We start from the raw sequence: 18523 nt of genomic DNA on the forward strand, positions 1-18523 counted from the left end.
AACTAATACACCATTCTCTGCATATTCATGTGCCCATCTTTTCTGAGGATCATCACCTTGTCGTGGTGCATAAGTTTGCTATTTTTTGAGGACTGTGTGGTGGCTGCCCATGCATCAGCCTCTCCATATTAAACAAAATCACATCCAGGCATTCTCCATTAAGGGAATAACGCCTTGGGAGAATGTCATGCTCAACTCGAGCGATTGCACTATCATTATGAGCTTATCCAAGAGCCCCATAAATGCCTCTAGTTTTTGCCTTCAGTGCCACACCTTGTCCAGCACGTTTCCTTTGAACTAGCTCCCTCTCAGTTTAAATACATGGTCTCTGGATTATTGCACACACATTAATGACACCACACTGAAAATTATTTTTTTTTAATTTTGCAGCTTCTGAAAATCTGCAGTAAAGCGAAATGATGAAAATATTCACCAGGCTGGGCAGCATGTTTTCTGAAAACCAAGGAATATATTGTGTTATATTCTGTAACTGGGAATCAATGGAGGCCACCAAATGGATTTGTATCAATGGTCTGAATGAGGACATGGCCAGTATTGTTACAGGTAGTTATTCTGAAGAGGGTAAAGCTTCTAGTAGCAACGACAAGAATGAGCATTTCAGTGTGGAATGATAGCCCAGTGGTTAACACAATCGCTTTGCAGAGCCAGCATTTCCCATGGCTGTCTGCAAGGGGCTTGTGCATTCTCCCTATGACTGCGTGGGCTTCCTCCTACATTCCAAACATATACATATTAGAGTTGTTGCTGGAATCAAGGCAACACATGCAGACTAGCCAGCACAATCCTTGCTGGTTTGATTTGACGCAAACGATACAAAACAATGTACAAGTGACAAACTAAGCTAATCTTTCAAACTTTGAAAGAGTGCAAATCACTTCTGACAGAAGAAAAATCTGTTTAACCACTAATGTACCTCCTGCCAATTTCTATACAGAGAAGGCAGAAAATTTGGTGAATAATACATTTTAGTAATTTAGTTTATTAATTCAAAGAAAGAATAAACAATGCTGTGATGAAAGGCCACAGACCTTCTCTTCCCATGGATGCTGAAAAACAAGGTGAACATTTCCAACATTCTTTTAATTTCAGCTTTCCAGCATCTGCAGTTTTTTTTCTTTTTGATAATGTTTCCAGGACAAAAATTTGCTTAACAATGGTGCTGCACCATCACCATAGTAATTGCGGGAGGTATTAGAAACAAAACAAAGCTTATGATTGCAGCAACCCACAAACTCTCTAGCCTCTGATAACAACATACATAACCGTAATATTAACACTATAGGCAATAGACAAACTTTCACAAATTTGTCCAGGATGGAATTTTCAAATTTGTATTGACTAACTGAAAGATTCAAGCTTAATGAATACAGTTGTATTTCAAAACCATGTCTGAAATTAAAGTCATGGACCCTTTCTTGGGAATTGAATTTAGCTGTGACTTTGAATATGATCTTAAAAATTCAAAACATTTTAGTACTGTTTAAGAGCTTGAGAGTCATAGAGAACTACAGCATAGAAACAGGCCTTTTAGCCCATCTAGTCCATGCTGAACTATTAATCTGCCTAGTTCAGTTGACTTGCGTCTGAACCATAGCCCTTAATACTCCTTCATCCATGTACCTATGCTTACTTCTCTTAAATGCTGAAATGCAACCCACTATTTCTGCTGGCAGCTCGCTGCACACTCTCACCACCCTGTCAGTAAAGTTTCCCTTCAGGTTCACCTTAAATATTTCATCTTTCACTCTCAACACATGACCTCTCATTCTAGTCTCACACAACCTTAGTGGGAAAAGCCTGCTTACATTTACCCTATCTACCTCCTTCAATATTTTGTTTACCTCTAATAAATCTCCCCTTATTCTCCTGCGCTCCAGTGTATAAAGCCCTGACCTATACAGCCTCTCTCTATAACTCAGGTCACCGAATCCCAACAATATTCTTGTAAATTTTCTCTGAACTCTTTCAATCTTATTGTTATCTTTCCATTACCCAATATCTGAAAACATGATGAGATGAAAAAAATGTCAAACTATATGATTGCATATGAAATTTTTAATAAAGGTTCATAGTAACATCTGATCATTAAATGAAAATGATTCCTATATTTATTTAAACAGCAAATTATATACAAGTGATATTTTAATATTGAACACAAATTTATGATATAAACATAAAGCTGAAAACTACAAGCCAATACACTATTTCACTGCTCACAGAAAAATAAATATGCTTGCACAAAAAAATTGTGAAGTAGTTACATGATAATCAAGGCCACGTGGATCACTGCTGTGTGCAGGTGATAACTGAATGTCTGCACCTGCTTCATGCTTTTTAAAAAGGAAAAATAATCGGTAACTCTGATCAACATTGATGAAGTTCTACCCACCCCAAACATGATTTTTCTGCTCCTCCTAAGGTCTATAATCATCTTTTTTTCCCATTTTCTCCACATCAACAAAATAAAAATTCTTATTATTCATGCATGGTTTTGACTTTCAACCCAATTACTTTTAACTGTGAGATTAGCAATGCAAATTACATACATCAAGTTTAATCGTGAATTCCCTTGTGTTAACATCAAAATAACAAGCAAAAAATAGTAGCTTGGACTGTATATATTTCTGTTTGTACTTTACAAAGGTAATCAATAAGCAGTAACAAATAGTTCTTCATTTTTCTATATTTAGTCATTCCCACCATAATTCTATAATTAACAAAAATGATAACCCACCTTCCTACAAACAAAGCAAAGCTTAGAAGAGCTCAAAATTTAATTTAATTTGCACCATTAGTTGGATTTTTGACCAGATATTTCATTCTTATCAGTTCCCCTGCAATGCGTTGATTATCTGGTAGATACACATTAAGTTGGAGACTTGCACTTCTAAAAGTTGTGATGGCAGTGGTAACATCTACAGTAAATAACAGTTCAGATTAATTGGAGTCATAGAACACTACGGCACAGAAGCAGGCCATTCGGCCCATCTAGTCTGTGTTTAGCTGTTATTCTGCCTAGCCCCAATGACCCCCAGCTATCCACCTACTTATCCAAACCTCTCTTAAGTGTTAAAATTGAATCTGCACCCACCAATTCCACTGGTAGCTTGTTCCACACTCTCACCATTCTCTGAGTGACAAAGTTCCCCCTTACGCTCCTCTTAAACATGTCTTCTTTCACCCTTAACCTATGACTTCTAATTTTAATCTCATCCCTCAGTGGAAAATATATGTCTCAGAATGTAATTTTATTCTTGTCTACATTTTATTGGACTATGAAACCACAAAGCAGCTACTAGGGTCCACACTGTCAACAATTACAAATGCATTCTACATGACGGCAAAGTTGTCTTCAATATCTAGTAAATATGAATATTCCAAATTACCTTCATTTACACACTTTTTTATTACTTGTTGGTTTAAACTGTTTAAAATGAATCTTGAAACAAAAATATATGAAAATAAAAATACAGAATTCTCAGAGATCCAATGCTCATGTTACAAGAGACACAAATCCTGGTACTTTATCAACAAACCAATCAAACATTCAGTTCTGCAAATCAACTTTGAAGATCTTGAACTAATTTATCATATTTTGGTGCCCAATTTCTTGCAGATTTAGTCTGGACATATCTGAAGCTTGGAGGCAAGTCTCACAGATAGTCATCAGAAACATTTCATAACATCAACCCAGTTCATCTTTCAGGAGTCTTTCAGAATTCAAAATTTAACTGTTGTACAGTGCAAGATTTCACTTGACATTTGGAGATGATGCATGCAAGATGGAATGGTGGAGCAGACTCGACGGGCCAAATAGACTCATTCCGCTCCTGGGTCTTATGGTTTAAGATCAAGAACCAGACAAATCACCACTGGCAATTTTAAATAATTGGACTAAAATCTCACTGTCAAGTTTAAGTTTATTAGCTATCAATTCTAGTACGCTGCATGAAAAAAATCTCCTGTAAGATAAGTTGTGTGCTTAGTTGGAAGCAGCATTTTTGATATTCAGTACCAGCAAAGTGCAACACAGATTCAATTTGTTTAAAACAATGAATCATCTCAGTTTTAATAATTTTCATTCAGTTTTATCATTTGTTCTAACACAAGAGCCCTGACCCAAAACAATAATTCAGTTTAAATCTCCACTGCTCTTTGGCCTACTGTAGATCCAACAATTTTATCAACACTATCGGTATATTACTCTCATTATTATTTTAGGCATCACATACAAGTAACTCGGCCATAGATCGTTCCAAGCCCAGATGCAAAAGGAGGAGGATTAGGTATCCCATCCCATAAAAACCCAGAGCAACAAAAATACCAACAGAAGCTCCAAAGACCTCATCCTGGGAGAGGATGGGCTATAGCTGGGGACAACCTGAAAGACTGGTCCAGGATAAAGGACTCTGGCGAGCTGCTGTCGGTGGCTGAAGCCCCATAGGGGTGATGGGCTTCAGTGAGTAAGTAATATAATACAAATCAATACATGCATTCCAGTCCACATTCCCTTCAGAAGGAAAACAATAGGACCCGAGGGAAAGAAGGGCTCATTCGCCCACAACCATAAAGTAGTAAAATAAAGGGCCAATATGGGAAAGAAAACAAACAGTTCAGATATGTTTCTCACTCCAGCCATCCTCCACAATGATGCCGATAGGTATAATTTTTACTGTTGAACTTCCCCTCAAAATATCAACTTCAGTTAAAAAGCCCTCGCAGCAGAACTGCTAGTTAGAAAGTCCAAAGAAAAGGTCAAGTTAAACCAAATGATATTTTAACAGAATATTTTCAATCTTTAAACTTTGTATTTGAATAAACAAAACACATTGTCTTACATTAGCACCATAATATTGAGATTGGAGTGATCTTTCAAAGTGCTTATTCAGCAGTATTTTTGATTGAACTTAACAGCACTGTACTCAAACCGAGCAGTGCCTGTAACTACTACTATTTAGTGCTGTTCTGGAGTTCAAATGTAGTTCAAAATATCAAGTTGAAATGCAAAAAGTAAAATTGTAATAAGTATTACATGAACATAGAAATATAACTTTAACTTTCACAATTAAATAAAATGCACATTTGCCTTTTATCAAATCATAAGACTTAAATATTGCAGCATCTAAAATGCAAACCTTTCAAAATAGGAATTCACCAGTTGTGAGAGATACATAATTTAATATCACTGCTAAGACGTGTTCTACAACTAGATTTATTGGCAGAAATGTTTAACATTGACTACTTGACAAAATAAAATTTCAAAGTATCACAAATGAGGAAGGAAAATATGGCAGTCTGACATGCAGTGAATCTGTACTTTAAAGATCACGTGACTGCACTTTGAGTGACTATGTCTGCTTTTTGGATAAAAAATCAATCAATATATTCTCCATGATTGTAGTAGTGACACGAGGTTTGTCCATGTTCCTGGTCTGGATTGATTGCCCATTTCCCAGTATTCCTTCAGGATGCCAACAGATGAAGTGCTCAGTAAACTAGTTCAGTTCTTGGGTTCCTGCTGCATTCCCTCTTCTTCTGCTTTAAAGAAAAGTAGTGGAAACATTCCTAGTAAGCAACCAATGGTCACTCCTATAACTTTTCCCTAAAAAAAGGAAAAATTTAAGATATTTGAAGTAACCTAAGTAACACATGGCATAATCAGAAGATAATTCAATTCACATTTCCAAAGAAGATTAGATTTAAAGATTAGTTCTACTGATCACACATACATCGAAACATACAGTGAAATGCACTGTTTGCATCAAATCAACTCAGCAAGGATTGTGCTGGACAGTCTGTAAGTGTCACCACAATTCTGGCGCCAATATAGCACGCCCATATCTAACAAACCTTCACCCGTCCATCCTTGAAATGTGGGAGGAAATTCGCATCATCACGGAGAGAACTCCAATTGGTGATCAATGGAATAGTAAAGCACATTCCTATGGGCAGCAGTGGGAAATGAACCCTGAAGGGTCTGCTTCCATGTTGTATAACTATTGAAACAAGAGCTACGCAAATTACTGGCTTGGGCAGAAACTACTGCCATGTGAAGGGTAAGAGGATAAGACATGAAAGAATAGGACTTATCAAGTGTGGCAGTGGGAAAGTGTGTATGGAACCGGAGAAAGTAGCAGAGGTACTTAATGAATACTTTACTTCAGTATTCACTATGGAAAAGGATCCTGGTGATTGTAGTGATGACTTGCAATGGCCTGAAAAGCTTGAGCATGTAGATATTAAGAAAGAGGATGTGCAGGAGCTTTGGGAAAGCATCAAGTTGGATAAGTCAAACAACAGGAATTCTGCAGATGCTGGAAATTCAAGCAACACACATCAAAGTTGCTGGTGAACGCAGCAGGCCAGGCAGCATCTGTAGGAAGAGGTGCAGTCGATGTTTCAGGCCGAGACCCTTCGTCAGGACTTATCCCTTCGTTGGATAAGTCGCCGGGACTGGATGAGAAGTACCCCAGGCTACTGTGGGTGGGGGCAAGGGAGGAGATTGTTGAGCCTCTGGCGATGATTTTTGCATTATTAATGGGGGTGGGAGAGGTTACACAGGATTGGAGGGTTGCAGATGTTGTCCCCTTATTCAAGAAAGGGAGTAGAGATAGCCCAGGAAATTATAGACCAGTGAGTCTTACCTCAGTGGTTGGTAAGTTGATGGAGGAGATCCTGAGAGGCAGGATTTATGAACATTTGGAGAGGTATAGTATGATTAGGAATAGTCAGCATGGCTTTGTCAAGGGCAGGTCGTGCCTTATGAGCCTGATTGAATTTCTTGAGGATGTGACTAAGCACATTGATCAAGGAAGAGCAGACGATGTCGTGTATATGGATTTCAGCAAGGCATTTGATAAGGTACCCCATGCAAGGCTTATTAATAAGTAAGGAGGCATTGCTTTGTGGATCCAGAACTGGCTTGCCCACAGAAGGCAAAGAGTGGTTGTAGACGGGTCATATTCTACATGGAAGTCGGTGACCAGTGGTGTGCCTCAGGGATCTGTTCTGGGACCCTTACTCTTCGTGATTTTTATAAATGATCTGCATGAGGAAGTAGAGGGATGGGTTAGTAAGTTTGCTGATGACACAAAGGTTGGGGGTGTTGTGGATCGTGTAGAAGGCTGTCAGAGGTTGCAGTGGGACACTGATAGGATGCAAAACTGGGCTGAGAAGTGGCAGATGGAGTTCAACCCAAATAAGTGTGAAGTGGTTCATTTTGGTAGGTCAAATATGATGGCAAAATATAGTATTAATGGTAAGACTCTTGGCAGTGTGGAGGATCAGAGGGATCTTGGGGTCCGAGTCCATAGGACGCTCAATGCAGCTGCGCAGGTTGACTGTATGGTTAACACATACGGTGTATTGGCCTTCATCAATCGTGGAATTGAATTTAGGAGCAGAGAGGTAATGTTGCAGCTATATAGGACCCTGGTCAGACCCCACTTGGTGTACTGTGCTCAGTTCTGGTCGCCTCACTACAGGAAGGATATGGAAACCATAGAAAGGGTGCAGAGGAGATTTACAAGGATGTTGCCTGGATTGGGGAGCATGCCTTATGAAGACAGGTTGAGCGAACTCCACCTTTTCTCCTTGGAGCGGTTGAGGATGAGAGGTGACCTGATAGAGGTGTATAAGATGATGAGAGGCATTGATCGTGCAGATACTCAGAGGCTTTTTCCCAGGGCTGAACTGGCTAGCACAAGAGGGCATAGGTTTAAGGTGCTTGGGAGTACGTACGGAGGGTATGTCGGGGGTAAGTTTGTTTGTTTGTTTGTTTGTTTGTTTTTTACGTAGAGTGGTGAATGCGTGGAAAGGGCTGCCGGCAATGGTGGTGGAGGCGGTTATGATAAGGTCTCTTAAGAGTCTTTTGGATAGGTACATGGAGTTTAAAAATAGAGGGCTATGGGTAAGCCTAGTAATTTCTAAGGTAGGGACATGTTCGGCACAACTTTCTGGGCCGAAGGGCCTGTATTGTGCTGTAGGTTTTCTATGTTTCTATAATTGTTAACTAGGTGCTTCCTGATGCTTCTCAGAGATGAGGTGACCTACTGTGCCAGAGGTATCAAAGTGAAATTTTCCTATTTTGTTTCCTTCTTTGAATGACAGCTGTTTTTTGACCTCTTCCAGCAGGGAAGGCGCAGTTGTGGAGTTTTGTAGCATAGATCACCTGCTTAAGGGGTGCTGCAACAACAACCTTGCACTCAACACCAGGGAATTGATTGTGAACTTCAGGAAGGGCAAATGCGTAGCAGTTCTCATTGATGAACGGGTGAGCAGTTTCAAGGTTTGGGTGTCAACATCTTTGAAGATCTATCATATTGATGCAATTACAAACAAGGCATGTCAGCATTTATACTTCATGAAGAGTTTGTGGTGATTTGATTAATCAAGCTACGTACTGCATGTACCATGGAGGGCATTCTGACTGGTTGCATCACCATCTGGTACAGAGACACCGAGGCACAAGATTGGAAAAAGCTGTAGAGGGTTATAAGCTCATACATCTCCACCATAGGCACTAGCTTCATCACAATCTTCAAAAGGCTATGCCTTAAGAAAGCAGTATCCACCATTAAGGACCTCATCACTCAGGACATGCACTCTTTTCACTGCATCCATCAAGAAGCTGGTAAAGGACTCGGAAGATACACACTCAACACTTCAGGAGCAGTTCTTTTGCTCCGCCATCAGATTTCTGAATAGATAATGAACCCATGAATACTACCTCACTATTTTTCATCTCTTTTTACACTATTTATTTAATTTAATTTTCTTTTTATATTAAAATTCTTATTGTAAGTTACAGTTTTTATTTTAATTTTTGCAGTTCATGACATATTAAACCTGATTTTGATTCTTATTCTGACATAAAGGGGATTAACTAACATTTTGTTTGGGAGTCCACTGCAGTAAAGTTCAGCTGCACAAGGTCCAAGGTGACATGAGCTAATAACAAAGGACTGGATGGTCATAGGACTTCCTTATGTGGACATGACCAAGGTAAGCGCTGGTGCATTCTGGGAAGTGGCAGCTAGATACAGAGTAAAAACTAGCCACCAGCATTCAAATTCACATTCATTTATTTAACGAAACACAGTAAAATGTCTAATCTGTATTAACAAGCAACAGAACCTAAAGATGTGCTGGGGCAGCCAACAAGTATCAGCACATAATCCGGCACCAATCAAACATGCCTACCATCAAGAAGAAAGGATGAAGGATCAACTTTAATCACCACGTACATTGACATGGATCAGGAATTTGCTGTGGTGTGTTGGTCAGGGTGCAACATACAACAAAAAAAACAGCATTCAACAATTAAAATGTAGATAACCGAAGGGTCCTGGCTAAAGATATATAAAAAAAAATGAAGGCACTGATAGAGATTTCCCCAAAGAAGATGGGTTTGAAACTGGGAGCTGAGACTCAAGTGAGGGATACAAGGTTTTCAGGGGAAATTGAGATGAATTTTTCTTTCCACCCAGAGAATTGTAAGAATTAGGAAGATAGAGACTGACTACATTTAAGAGGAATCGAGGCAAATGCATTAAGTGCCAAGGCTTACAGGTCTATAGACCAAGAAGTGACACAGGCAGGCCCCAAGTTATGACAAGGCTCCATTCCCAAGCATGCTGCACAAGTCGAAGATTAACAAAAACTGTGTGGGAGACATTGACAGAAACAGCGGCGATGGGAGAGCAAGCAGGCATAGGTAAAGCAGCCTTTCTAACTCAGGGAATGAGTCTGTACAACTAAATTCACTGCTAATTGTTACACTTCAAGTGGTGGTGGTGTTGGGAGAGAGTGGAGAAAACGCACATTGGAATTCTCCATTCCCTTCCCTTCCATTCTTACTCAGGAGATGCCTGCAGCCCCACAGCAGCCGGAATATCCACCAAGACAGTCTCCTAAACACTGGTCCATACCTACAGGCAGCCCATAATTCGCGGGTTCACAACCTAGAAAAAACTTGTAAACAGGTTTAGTACAAGAGAGTTGCATGAACATAGTGTACCAGGGCAGTGTCCAGTTCTGTGGTCTCTACCATACTGTGCAAAAGTCTGGCACGTGTAAAATAAAATTCTGTAAAGTGAAGATGCTTTCAAGAATAATGAAAAGTTTCTAAATACAAAAAAAAATATTATAAAGGGCAGTGAACAGTAAAAACTAAATCAAATCAATATTTGGTGTGATCACACTCTGCCTTTAAAACTGCATCTTAGGTAAACTGCCATGCAGTTTTATAAGAAAATTGACTGATAGGTTGTTCCAAGCATCTTGGAGAACTTGTCACAACTCTTTGGCAGACTTTGACTGTCTTACTTGTTTCTGTCTCTCCAGATAAACCCAGATGTTGAAATCAGGGCTCTTAACTTCTGGTTAAGATGGTACTATCGACAGCTCACTGGTAGTTAAAAAGTTGAGAATTCAACTAAAACCATCTCTAAAAACTCATTTTCTAAGGTAAATTGTGTTAAATCATCACTGCAAACAGTGAGAAGGGTGAGTGATGGTGAGGTGAGTTCGGGGGGGTGAGCCAGGAGGGTGTGTTGCAGAATCGATGCAGATGGAATGAGCCATTCGGAGAGGAGAAGATGGGGCAGTGGAGTTCCGATGCCTCTAAAATTGGCCCAGGTATGAGGCTGGATCGCTCTGGATGCCGAGATGACTTAGACCGTAAGACCACGAGATACAGGAGCAGAATTAGGCCATTTGGCCCATCAAGTCTCTTCTGCCATTTTATCACGGCGGATCCAATTTCCCCTCAGCCGCAATCTCACGCCTTCTCTCCGCCCCAGTCTCCCGCCTTCTCCCCGCCCCCCGCCCCAGTCTCCTGCCTTCCCTCCGCCTCAGTCTCCCGCCTTTCCTCCATATCCTTTCATGTTGGAGAGGTGTTCTTTTTAATGAAATTCTGCACCCTTTTTTCTCCAAACATACCTTTGCTCATTGCGGCCAATAAGTTCTATTTTAACTTCATCAGTCCACAGGACTTGTTTCCAAAATGAATCAGGTTTGTTTAGACGTTCCTTTGAACTTTTTGAATAGAACTTATTGGCTGCAATGTGCCAAGGTGTGTTTGGAGAAAAAAGGGTGTAGAATTTCTTGAAAAGAAAACCTCTCCAACAGTTAATCACAGGGTGGATCGATCATGCTTTGGGCTTGTGTTATAGCCAGTGGCACGGGGAGCGTTTCATTGGTAGAGGGAAGAATGAATTCAATTAAATATCAGCAAATTCTGGAAGCAAACATCACACCATCTGTAAAAAAAAAGCTGAATATGAAAAGAGGATGGCTTCTACAACAGGATAATGATCCTAAACACACCTCAAAATTCACAATGGACTACCTCAAGAGGCACAAGCTGAAGGTTTTGCTATGGCCCTCATAGTCCTCCAACGTAAACATCATTGAAAATCTGTGGATAGACCTCAAAAGAGCAATGCATACAAGACGGCCCAAGAATCTCACAGGACTAGAAGCCTTTTGCAAGGAAGAATGGGTGAAAATCCCCCAAACAAGAATTGAAAGACTCTTAGCTGGCTACAGAAAGTGTTTACAAGCTGTGATACTTGCCAAAGGGGGTGTTACTAAGTACTGGCCATGCAGGGTGCCCAAACTTTTGCTTCGGGCCCTTTTCCTTTTTTGTTATTTTGAAACTGTAAAAGATGGAAATAAAAAAGTAATCTTGCTTAAAATATTAAAGAAATGTGTCATCTTTAACTTTATGCCTCTTGGAAATCAGGTCATCTTTTACTCGCTTAGCTATTCACAGTAGCAAATTTTGATCAGGGGTGCCCAAACTTTTGCATGCCACTGTATACATATAGATTTGGTCTCCACAGCTGCCCATGGCAAAGAATTCCACAGACTCACCACTGTCTGGCTAAAGAAACTCCTCCTCATCTCCATTCTATAAGGATGCTCCTGTATTCTGAGGCCGTTCCCTCTGGTCTTAGACTCTCCCACCATAGGAAACATCCTCCCCACATCGATAAGGTCACCTCCTCATTCATCTGAATTCCAGCAAATACAGTTCCACAGCCATCAAAAGCTCTTCATATGACAAGCCATTCAATCCTAGAATCATTTTTGTGAACCTCTTTTAAACCCTCTTCAGTTTCAGCATATCCTTTCTAAGATAGGGGCCCCAAAACTGCTCACAATACTCCAAATGAGACCTCACCAGTGCTTTACAAAATCTCAAAATTACATTCTAATTTTTATATTCTAGTCTTCTTGAAATGAATGTTAACATTGCATTTGCCTTCCTCACTGCAGTCTCAAACTGCAAATTAACTTTAAGGGAATCCTGCACAAGGCCCTCTGCACCTCAGTTTTGTTTTGTATTTTTTCTCTATTTAGAAAAAGTCAACTCTTTCATTTCTTCTACCAAAGTGCATGACAATACACTTCCCGACACTCTCTGCCACTGCTTTGCCCATCCTTCTAATCTGTCAAAGTCCTTCTGAGTCTCTCTACTTCCTCAAAACTACCTGCACCTCCACCTATCTCCATGTCATCTGCAAACTTTGCAAACAAAGCCATCAATTCCATCATACAAATCATTGACATATAAAAAGAATCAGTCTCAGCACAGGTCAATGTGGAACACCACTAGTCACCGGCAGCCAACCAGAAAAGGCCCCCTTTATTACCACTCTTTACCTCCTGCCAATCAGCCACTGCTTTATCCATGCTAGAATCTTTCCTGTAATACCACGGGCTCGTAGCTTGTTAAGCAGCCTCATGTGTGGCACCTTGTCAAAGGCCTTCTGAGAATCCAAGTACACAACATCAACTGATTCTCCTTTGTCTACCCTGCTTGTTATTTCTTCAAAGAATTCCAACAGATTTGTCCGGCAAGATTTTTCCTTGAGAAAAACATGCTGACCATGGCCTATTTTATCACGTGCCTCCAAGTACCCTGAGACCTCATCCTTAAAAATCGACTCCAACATCTTCCACTAAGGTCAGACTACCTGCTCTATAATTTGCCTTTCTTTTCCTCTCTCCCTTCTTGAAGAGTGGAATGACATTTGCAATTTTCCATTCTTCCAGAACCATTCCAGAATCTAGTGATTCCTGAAAGATCATTACTTATGCCTTCACGATCTCTTTTCACCACCACTCTTTCAGAACTCTGAGGTGTACACTCTCTATTCCAGGTGACTCTTCTATCTTCAGACTATTTAGTTTCCAAAGAACCTTCTCTCAAGTTATGGTAACTTCACACTCTTCATGACCCCCGACATCTGGAACTTCCATCATACTGCTAGCATCTTCCACAGTGAAAACTGATGCAAAATACTTATTCAATTCATCCACTATTTCATTGTCCCCATTACTACCTCTCCAGCATTGTTTTCCAGTGGTCCAATATCCACTCACACTTCTCTTTTACACTTTTGGTATCCTCTTTAATATTATTGTCTAGCCTACTTTCATATTCCATCTTTACCTTTGCAATGCCTTTTTAGTTGACTTCTGTTGCTTTTTAAAAGCTTCCCAATTCTCTAACTCCCCACTATTTTTGCTCCATTATATGACCCCGCTTCATTTTTTTTAAAATACTAGCTTTCTTGCCTTTAGAATACTTCTTCCTCTTTGGGATGTACATATACTATTACTTCAGAATTGCTTCCAGAAATTCCTGCCGTTGCTGCTCTGCTGTCATCACTGTCAGTGTTTTATTTCTCCCAAACAATTCTGGCCAACTCCTCCCTCATGCAGCTGTAATTCTCTTTACTCCACTTTAATACTGATACATCTGACTTTAACTTCTCCTTCTCAAATTTCAGGGTGAATTCGAACATATTATGATCACTTAACCCAGAAGGTTCTTTTAAATTTTGCTCTCCAATCAAGTCTGGCTCACTGAACAATGCCCAATCCAAAATAGCTGATCCTCCAGTGGCTCAACCACGAGCTGCTCTAAAAAGCCATCTCTAGCACTCTAGGAATTCTCCCTCCTGGAATCCTGCACCAATCTGATTTTCCCAATCTACCTGCATATTGAAGCCCCCATGACTATTGTAATGTCCTTTTGGCATGTATTTTCTATCTCCCATTGTAATTTGTAGGTCACATCCTTACTGTTGACGGGGGGGGGGGGGTTCTGTATACAACTCCCGTCTGGGTCTTTTTGCCCTTGCAGTTCCTTAGCTCTATCCACAATGATTCAACACCTTCTAACCCTATGTCATCTCTTTCTAATGATTTGATTTCAATTTTTGCCAACAGAGCAACACTGCCCCCTCTTCTTTCCTGCCTGTCCTTTCATTACAATGTGTATCCTTGGACATTAAACTCCCAGCTATAATCTTCTTTCAGATATGATCCACTGATGCCTAAAACATCATACCGGCCAATCTGCAACTGTGTTGAAAGTTCATCGACCTTATTCCATATATTGCACGCATTTAAATATAACACCATGCTCCCACATGGATCATAAGCCATTCATTATCCCTACCATTCATGTACCTATCCAAACTTCTCTGAAATGTTAAAATAAAGTTCACATGCACCACTTCCGCTGACAACTCGTTCCACACTCTCACGACCCTCTGAAAGGGGAAGTTTTCCCTCATGTTCCCCTAAACCTATAACCTTCCAGCTTTAACCTATGATCTCCAGTTGCAGTCCCACACAACTTCAGTGGAAAAAGACTGTTTTCATTTACCCTAGTCACTGGCAGCCAACCAGAAGAAGCTCCTTACTCTGCAGATGCTGGGGTCAAAGCAACACGCACAACATGCTGGAGGAACTCAGCAGGTCAGGCAGCATCCGTGGAAACGAACAGTCAACATTTCAGGCCGAAACCCTTCGTCAGGACTGAAGAGGAAGGGGCAGAGACCCTATAAAGAAGGTGGAGGGAGGGTGGTAAGGAGAAGGCTGGTAGGTTCCAGGTGAAAAACCAGTAAGGGGAAAGATCAAGGGGTGGGGGAGGGGAAGCAGGGAGGAGATAGGTAGGAAAGGTGAAGGAGGAATAGGGGAAAGCACAATGGGTAGTAGAAGGAGGCGGAACCATGAGGGAGGCGCTAGGTAGCTGGCGGAGGGGGCAGAGTGAAATAGGGATAGAAGAAGGAAGGGGGAGGGAATTACCAGAAGTAGGAGAATTCTATGTTCATACCAAGGGGCTGGAGACTACCTAGACGGTATATGAGGTGTTGCTCTTCCACTCTGAGTTTGACCTCATCATGGCAGTAGAGGAGGCAGCAGACTGGGGGACCGCTTTGTCAAGCACCTCCGCTCTGTCCGCCACAACAGACAGGATCTCCTGGTTGCCACCCACTTCAACTCTGCTTCACATCCCCATTCGGCTATGTCCATACATGGCCTCCTCTACTGCCATGATGAGGCCAAACTCAGGTTAGAGGAGCAACACCTCATATACAGTCTGGGTAGTCTCCAGCCCCTTGAGATGAACATTGAACTCTCCAACTTCCAGTAATTCTCTCCCCCTCCCTTCCCCCATTCCAGTTTCACTCTGCCCCCTCCCCCAGCTGCCTATCACCTCCCTCATGGTTCTGCCTCCTTCTACTACCCATTGTGTTTTCCCCTATTCCTTCTTCACCTTTCCTGCCTATCCCCTCCCCCACCCCTTGATCTTTTCCCTTACTGGTTTTTTACCTGGCACCTGCCAGCCTTTTCCTTCCCACCCTCCTCCAACCTTCTTTATAAGGCCCCTTCCCCAATCCCTCTTCAGTCCTGACAAAGGGTCTCGGCCTGAAACGTTGACTGTTCGTTTCCACGGATGCTGCCCAACCTGCTGAGTTCCTCCAGCGTGTTGTGCGTGTTGCTTTATTCTCACTCGCTGCCTCGTGCCTGCCAGCCATTCCCCTATCTATGCTAGTATCTTTCCTGTAATGCCATAGGATTTTATCTTGTTAAGCAGCCTCACGTGTGGCATGTTATCAAATGCCTTCTGAAAATCCAAGTAAATGACATCCACTGCCTCTCCTTTGTCCACCCTGCTTGTTACTCGCTTGAAGAATTCTAGCAGATTTATCAGGGTAGATCTTCCTTTACAGAAACCATGCTGACTTTGACTTATTTTATCATTAGTCTCCAAGTACCCCAAAACCTCATCCTTAATAATAGACTCCAACACTTTCCCAATCCCATCTCCTGTACTCAGTACTTTGGTTTATGAAGTCCAATATGCCAAAAGCTTTCTTTACAACCCTATCTATCTGTGATGCCACTTCCAATTAACTTTGACCTGTACTCCCTTTGTTCCAACACACTTCTCAGTTCCCTACTGTTGACTGTTTTAAGACCTACTCTAGTTGCTCTTACCGAAATGCAGCACCTTGCACTTGTAAGCATTAAATTCCATCTACCATTTGTCAGCTCATTGTTCCATGTGGCCCAGATCCTGTGCAAGCCATGATTGCCTTCCTTGCAATTCACTACACACCCAATCTTAGTGTCTTCCGCAAAGTTGTTGATCCAGTTAACATATTGTCATCCAGATCATTGATATAGATCAGAAACAACAACAGAGCCAGCACTGATCCCTACGGCACTCCACTAGTCACAGGCCTCCTGTCAGAGAGGCAACCACTTTCTGGCTGCTCCCACAAAACTAATGTCTAATCCAATTTACCACCTCACATTAGGGTCAGAGTACAGTCAATGTTTTGGGCCAAGACCCTTCATCAGGATTCGAGAGTCTCAGCCTGAAACGTTGACTGTATTGTTTTACATAGATGCTTCCTGCCCCGCTGAAATCCTCCAGCATTTTGTGTGTGTTGCTTAACCGAACCTTCCTGACCAACCTCCCATGTGAGACCCTGTCAAATTCCTTGCTATTAAGTCCTTGTAGACAACATCCACTGCCTTTCTTTCTTCAACTTTCCTGGTAACTTCCTCTAAAATACTGTAAGGTTAGTTCGACAAAGCCTACCATGCACAAAGCCATGCTGACTATCCCTAATCAGTCCCTCTCTATCCAAGTACTCATATATCCATTCAATCCCTTAGAAAACCTTCCAATAACTTTTCCACTACTGATATCAGACTCAGTGGCCTATAATTTCCTGGTTTCTGTTTAGAACATTTTTAAACAGTGGAACAACATTAGCCATCCTTCATCCCTCTGGTACCTCTCCTGTTGCTAAGGATGATTTAACTATCTTAGCTAGAGCCCCTGCGATCTCTGCATTTGCCACCCTCAAGGTCTGAGGAAACACCTTGTCAGGCCCTGGGGATTTATCCACAATAATTTGCCTCAAGACAGTAAACACCCCCTCCTCCTCTGTAATCTGTATAGGGTCCATGACCTCACTGGTCCTTTGCCTCACTTCTATAGGCTCTGTGCTCATCTCCCGAGTAAATAGAGATGGGAGGGGGTGGGAAGGAGATCTCCCCCACCTCTTTTTGCTCCATACACAGATTACCATTCTGATCTTGCTGAGAACTAATTTTATCCCTTGTTATAATTTTACTCTTAGCGTATCTGTAGAATCCCTTGGGATTCTCCTTCACCTTGTCTGCCAGAACAACCTCATGCTTTGTTTTAGCCCTCTGGATTTCCTTCTTAAGTGTTCTCTTGCATTCTTTATACTCTGTAAGTACCTCATTTGCTCCTGCCCACCTACACCTGTTATGCACCCCGATTTTTTTCTAAACCAGGGCCTCAATATCTCTAGAAAACCATGCTACCCCACACTTGATATCTTTACCTTTTATTCCGATAGGTACATACAAGCTTCGTACTCTCAAAATTTCACTTTTGAAGGCCTCCCACTTTCCAAGTACACCTTTGCCAGAAAACAGTATGTCCCAATCCACAATGCCAGATTCTTTCCGATACCATCAAAATTGGCCTTTCTCCAATATAGGATCTCTACCCACGAACCTGGCTTTTCTTTTACCATATTTACTTTTGAAATAATGGCATTGTGATCACTAGATGCAAAGTGTTTCCCTGTACAAACTTCTGTCATTTGCCCTATCTCATTCTCTAATAGCAGATCAAGTATCTGCCGCAAAGTTTCTGCTTGGGAGAGACCTTACTGATGCAGTATGACTACTTTGTGTTGTGTTGTTATGCACTCTTGCCATGGGCAAGTTAAATTGTCGCATCTGGTACACCCTCTCATTTTGGTTTGGCTGTGTTTTGCCTAGTTTGATTCCTTCTACATCTGTTTCAGTTACAGTTAATCAGTTTCGTTCATGCACCCCATAATGTTAACCTGTTTGTTATCTTTGTTTAATCAGGCACTGCGCTATATACTTATAGAGTAATCAAGTTTTTAATTGAAAAGTTGTCTATTACTTAATATGTTACTTTCTTTAAGGAAATACAAAAAACATAAGATGGAAAATGAATGTTTGGAAATCTAAAATTTGCTCTTTTCTACAGACACACAAATGCAGAAGACAAAAAAAAAATCTGAAACAAAATTTATCTAAAAAATTTAGGGTGCCTAAGACTTTTGTACAGTACTGCTTGATCACAGAATATAATTATTTCCTTCTCCCAGAAAAG

The 18523-nt window shown here is 41.1% G+C and overlaps 1 protein-coding gene across 2 annotated transcripts in view; it reads right to left on the reverse strand.

Annotated features, from left to right (window-relative positions):
• Window positions 1-2090: 2090 nt before the first annotated feature.
• Window positions 2091-18523, reverse strand: part of tmem65 (transmembrane protein 65) — a 111708-nt gene continuing 95275 nt past the window's right edge. For both annotated transcript variants that reach the window (XM_072268279.1, XM_072268280.1), the window contains one exon: window positions 2091-5623. In XM_072268279.1, coding sequence (XP_072124380.1) covers window positions 5522-5623 — 102 coding nt within the window. In that variant the 3' untranslated portion in view covers window positions 2091-5521. The remainder of the gene's footprint in view (window positions 5624-18523) is intronic.

The sequence above is a fragment of the Mobula birostris genome, chromosome 9 (assembly GCF_030028105.1).
Source record: "Mobula birostris isolate sMobBir1 chromosome 9, sMobBir1.hap1, whole genome shotgun sequence".
In the NCBI taxonomy this organism is placed as follows: domain Eukaryota; kingdom Metazoa; phylum Chordata; class Chondrichthyes; order Myliobatiformes; family Myliobatidae; genus Mobula; species Mobula birostris.